Genomic DNA, 4,720 nt, shown 5'->3' with positions numbered 1-4,720 from the left:
CTAACACTACCTTATCCCCAACAAGAAGCCTCTGTATTCTACAGGACGACCAACCATGTGCTCAATAACAACTGCATTAATTTAAAGACAATATGGGAAAAGGACATTGGGATTGTAATTGGGGTCGAAGAGTGGAAAAGAATTCTGTCAAATACAGGTAAATATGTAAGAGAAGCTAGAGGACAATTTACACTGTATAAAATCATACACAGGTTTTATTTGACACCTCTTGGACTCAATAGAATGCATTTGACAAATAATAATGTTTGTTGGAAATGTCAAAAGGACAGAGGTACTTTTACTCATTGTATTTGGGATTGTCCACTTATTCAGCCTTTATGGCACCAAACTTTAAATATCTTAAGCAAATTGCTTGGAACAACAATACCAGTATCACCAAGGTTATGTCTACTGGGAGACAGGGAGCAGATGCCAAATATTACAAAGGGAGAGTTCGCAGTGATCATGGTGGGGGTCTCTGTGACGGCTAGAGTCATCTTGAAACACTGGGAAACTCCCAAAACCCCAGAACTAAAAGAATGGGTCAACATAATGACTAAGACAGCTTCGTACGAACAAAGCAGAGGTCCCTGTGGGTATTCCGGTTTGGGAAGACTTTTGGTCTTTTGTGACACTGTCTTTCCATGTGACGCAATAATTTTGACTTGTCATTACTATTATTATTATTTATTTATTAATTTATTTACATTTATTAATTTTTTTAAAAAAAAATTTATTTATTTATATCTTTTTTTTTCTCTCCTTATTTAGTATTCTGTCTATCTCTGTTAATCTCACTGTATATATTCTGGCCTTACATGCAGTATTATCTGTATTTTGTGTTTTGTATGATACTGTCATGTACCGGATGAAAGCAATAAAAACTTGAATTACAAAAAAAAAAAAATTATTATATATTTTATTATTATTTATTATAAAATCTGAATTTCACTTAAGCAAATGCTCAGATGTCCATAACCAGATTAACCATGTCACATCTTTATTTATAAACATTTATTACATATTTTATTATTATTTATTATAAAATCTGAATTTCGCTTAAACAAATGCTCAGAGGTCCTCAGAGCTCTCATCCTCAGAGTCCACTGTGTCACTAAGGAAGTGCTGTTTTTCAGCTCGGTCTTTGCATGTGAACTCTGGTCTGCGGGAGCGTAAACTCTCTGCATGCCATATATCAATGGCATTGTTGGGATCAAAGTGCATGATATCAGGAGAGTTTAGCTGGACAGTAAGAAGGTCACAGAGCGTCTCAACCTTCAGTCTTGCAGGCCACCAACTTCATTAAACTAAAACCTTGTTCACAGTCAGCAGAAGATGATGGGATGGCAAGTATGAGGTCAAAAAGTTGAAGAATATCAGGACACTCGTGGCCCAGCATCCTGTTCACAGCAGGTCAGGTTATCTTCTCTAAGGGCCCCATTTGCTGGTACAGTCGTGACTTTAGTACAGTCCATTGATCCGGGATCAAGTCAACATCCACTCCAGCTGACATGAGAAGAGGCTTGAAATGATGTGTGAGCTCTTCCACGTCAGTGTCTCCAAAGTCTAAAATACATAATATTTATGAATATACATAAAATACATAATATTTATGTTGTTTTCCATAATACAAGTTATCTTCCCTATTAAAAAGGTGTTGGTTAAGGTTTATACATTTAATTAGTAACCTGTACTCATGTCTGCATCTGGCCAGCATTGGAAACTGATCAGTCGCATAGCCTTCAGGACAACACTGCTTACATCCCCAAGTCTTTTAGTGAGGCACTGGCACAGAGAATCTATAACCTGTTTCTTGGCCATATCCAGCTGTTCAGCATTAGGAGGCTTCAGGTGGACGTTCTCATATGTATCAGCTTCCAGCACTGACCTCAACTTAGGCCCCAGTCTAGGGTAAGCAGATTTTAGACTTTATGTGACAAGGATGCATGCACAGGAGGAACCAACTACTCCTTTAAAATGTAACACCACAAAACATAAGAATGAACACCTTGACTTATACTTCTTTAAAACTGCCTGAGTGGAAGAGAGGCAGCTTTGAGCCTCAGCCAAAGTCACTAATGACTTCTGCAGGGTGACTGACAGGTTGCTGAGGTGTGTCAAAATGTCATACAGGAGGCAGGAGAACTTTACAAGTGTACCATCATTGATGATATTAAGGAATCCTTTGGCCTTGGCCTTAAGTTTGACATCAGTCTGCATTGTCTGCAATTAAAAATAAAATATCTTTGTATCATACAGGTAACAGATAAAAAAGCATGCATCTCTGCTGACTGTCTTTACATTATAACTTACAAATAGTATAACTTAAAGTACCTTTTCCAACTGATGTGTAATTCCTGCATAGCCTCTCAGGAAATGGTCTAAAGCCCTGAGGATGTGTGCCACCCACCGGGTTCCACCAATTCTGGTTGGAATCAAGGGCTTCATGTTGAGCTCCTCAAAGCTTGCCTTGAGACTATCTCTGTTTACTGAGCTCTTGTGGTACAAAGTATAAAGACCAGTCATTAGGTCTTCAACCTTCCTAGCCATCAGACTTTGTTTCACTGCATCAGCGTAAGCTAGCTCAGGCCTATGGGCCATGCAATGGATGCCCAACACATAAGACCTGTCTCCCCGGATTCTTGTGACCACACCGTTCTTCTCACCAGTCATCACCGCAGCTCCATCTGTGGTTATGGCTACAAGTTTTCTCTTCCACCGAGTGCTATTGCCTGATATGCTGTCCATAATGCTACTCACTGCCTCAGCAATGTGGCTGGCGTCTGGCCTAGAGACTGCCTGAACACCAGCAAAATAAACTCTGACCTGCCCAGCCTTTGCGGTCCTTACGTACACCATCTCCTCTTCTGTAACTGAAGAGTCTACAGATCCATTTGTCATCACAGAGATGAATTTCGCAGTGGACACACTCTCCCTTATCTTTCTTCTCTCTTCCTCCGCTATGCAGTGCTTGAATAGCTTTGCTTGATTGACATTCCTGTATGTTTTCCCTACATCTAAACCTTTCTGACTGTCAAGTCTAAACTGTCATAAAACAAGTAAAAATTACTGAACATATTCAGTGTTTAACAAAGATAACCATGTATATAGTACTGGTTGAAAGTTTGGACATATTACTATTTTTAATGTTTTTTTTTAAAAAAGTCACTTATGCTCATCAAGTCTGAATTTATTTGATCAAAAATACAGAAAAAAAACAGTAATACTGTGAAATATTGAAAATAATGGTTTTCTATTTTTAATATACTTTAAATATCATTTATTATTTTTTTTTTTCTCGATGAGACTTCTTTCAAAAACATTAAAAATAGTAATGTGTCCAAACCTTTGACTGGTACTGTATACATTTACTATACAGTATATGTTGATAAACACCATTTCCTATGTCACGGTTTAGTAAACAATCTACTGTTATATTTTGGAGCGCTTGCATTAGCTAATATTACTTGGCTAACAGTTGATCACAACAGTATGTATTTTAAGTAACTAGTAATCATCTGTAAAGGAGCACAACAAAAACAATTTAAACAGTACTTACTCACACATCCATGTGAAATCCGAGAAGGGTCTCCCTTTTTTCCCTGCGGTTAATCCAGCCGCGCTTCCTGAAACCACGGTCTTTTTTCGCCACAGCATGAGCGTTTCGAAAGAGAAGTTTGAAGTTGTACCTCACAGTACATTATCTGATTTGTGGAGTCACAGACGAGCCATTCGTGCCCAGTTTGCCACTTGGTATTAAAACTTCTGCTTTTCTTTTCTTGGTCTCCTTTCTTGTTTGGGGCGACTTTCCTTTTTACGCTGCGGTTAGTAACCCCAGCTAAATATCGCCAAATTATTACATTATTTTCGAGTCCAGAGTTGTATCGAGTCTAGCGCGCCGTAATTTGTTGCATTTGTTGACGGGTGTGTTCAAGTAAGCCAGATATGCGCACATTCTGCGCAATAATGTTGTATTTAGTATACCATTATGGCTCACGAGTTGCGTATTTGCGCTAAAACTGCGCAGATTTGGCTTACATGAGCTTTACCAGGAAATTAACGAGTGCACATTATTTATAACCCGCCAGATTGGCTAGTGATTTGATGATTTCAAACCCTGAATACCATACCACGAGATTCAAACCTCTCATCAGTAGTAAGAATCGGATGGCTAGATTGGAATTTGCAAAGAAATACATAGATGAGCCACTAAAGTTCTGGAACCAAGATTAACCTCCACCAAAATAATAGAAAGGCCAAAGTGTAAATAACATCAAAGGGTGATGAGCACTTTAATATTTTTGTATTTATTTACTTAATTTTTTTCTGTGAATTACAAAATATTTTATTTTGAAGGTGGTTATGGGGGTTTACTGAATCACCTGCAGAAACTCACTGTATTAAAATAGCTAAAGTGTAGAGAATGAAAGGACCTGCTCATGATCCAAAACAAATGAGCTCATGGGTCAAGCAGGGTAGAGGTGGTGTCATGGTTTGGGCTTGCATGACTTCTTCTGGAATGGACTCACTAATCTTTATTGATGGTGTAACTCATGATGGTAGCAGCAGTCCGAATTCAGAAATCTACAGAAACATACTTTCTGCCAGTTTACAGAGAAACGCATCCAATCTAATTGGGAGGAACTTCATCAGGCAATGACTGAAAACACACTGCTAACATGACAAAGGACTTCATCAGGGAAGTGAAATGTTTTAGACT

At 38.4% G+C, this 4,720-nt stretch overlaps 1 protein-coding gene across 2 annotated transcripts; it reads right to left on the bottom strand.

Moving 5' to 3' along the window:
* Window positions 1-315: 315 nt before the first annotated feature.
* Window positions 316-4,503, bottom strand: LOC113539654 (zinc finger protein 862). Of its 2 annotated transcripts, XM_026935606.3 has the most exons (5): window positions 3,560-4,328; window positions 2,335-3,045; window positions 2,009-2,223; window positions 1,689-1,906; window positions 334-1,566 (listed from the first exon to the last, which is right to left on the bottom strand). In XM_026935606.3, exons 2-5 carry the CDS (start codon window positions 2,899-2,901, stop codon window positions 1,415-1,417), a joined length of 1,152 nt encoding a protein of 383 aa, XP_026791407.1. In that variant the 5' UTR covers window positions 2,902-3,045; window positions 3,560-4,328; the 3' UTR covers window positions 334-1,414. The 2 variants fall into 2 exon arrangements, 1 of the variants encoding a protein (XP_026791407.1); XR_003403945.3 differs by lacking the exons at window positions 1,689-1,906; window positions 2,009-2,223; window positions 2,335-3,045 and having other exon boundaries at window positions 316-1,566; window positions 3,560-4,503.
* Window positions 4,504-4,720: the final 217 nt, after the last annotated feature.

The sequence above is a fragment of the Pangasianodon hypophthalmus genome, chromosome 6, assembly GCF_027358585.1.
Source record: "Pangasianodon hypophthalmus isolate fPanHyp1 chromosome 6, fPanHyp1.pri, whole genome shotgun sequence".
NCBI classification, from domain to species: domain Eukaryota; kingdom Metazoa; phylum Chordata; class Actinopteri; order Siluriformes; family Pangasiidae; genus Pangasianodon; species Pangasianodon hypophthalmus.
Note: the sequence above shows the minus strand (reverse complement) of the source record. Positions and strands in the feature narration are given on the sequence as shown.

Coding starts and splice junctions, on each gene's coding strand:
- LOC113539654 (XM_026935606.3), bottom strand. CDS start 2,901: ATGACAAATGGATCTGTAGACTCTTCAGTTACAGAAGAGGAGATGGTG. Junction 2,224..2,334: donor TTACACATCAGTTGGAAAAG/GTACTTTAAGTT, acceptor TTTTAATTGCAG/ACAATGCAGACTGATGTCAA. Junction 1,907..2,008: donor TTAAAGAAGTATAAGTCAAG/GTGTTCATTCTT, acceptor TGCTTACCCTAG/ACTGGGGCCTAAGTTGAGGT.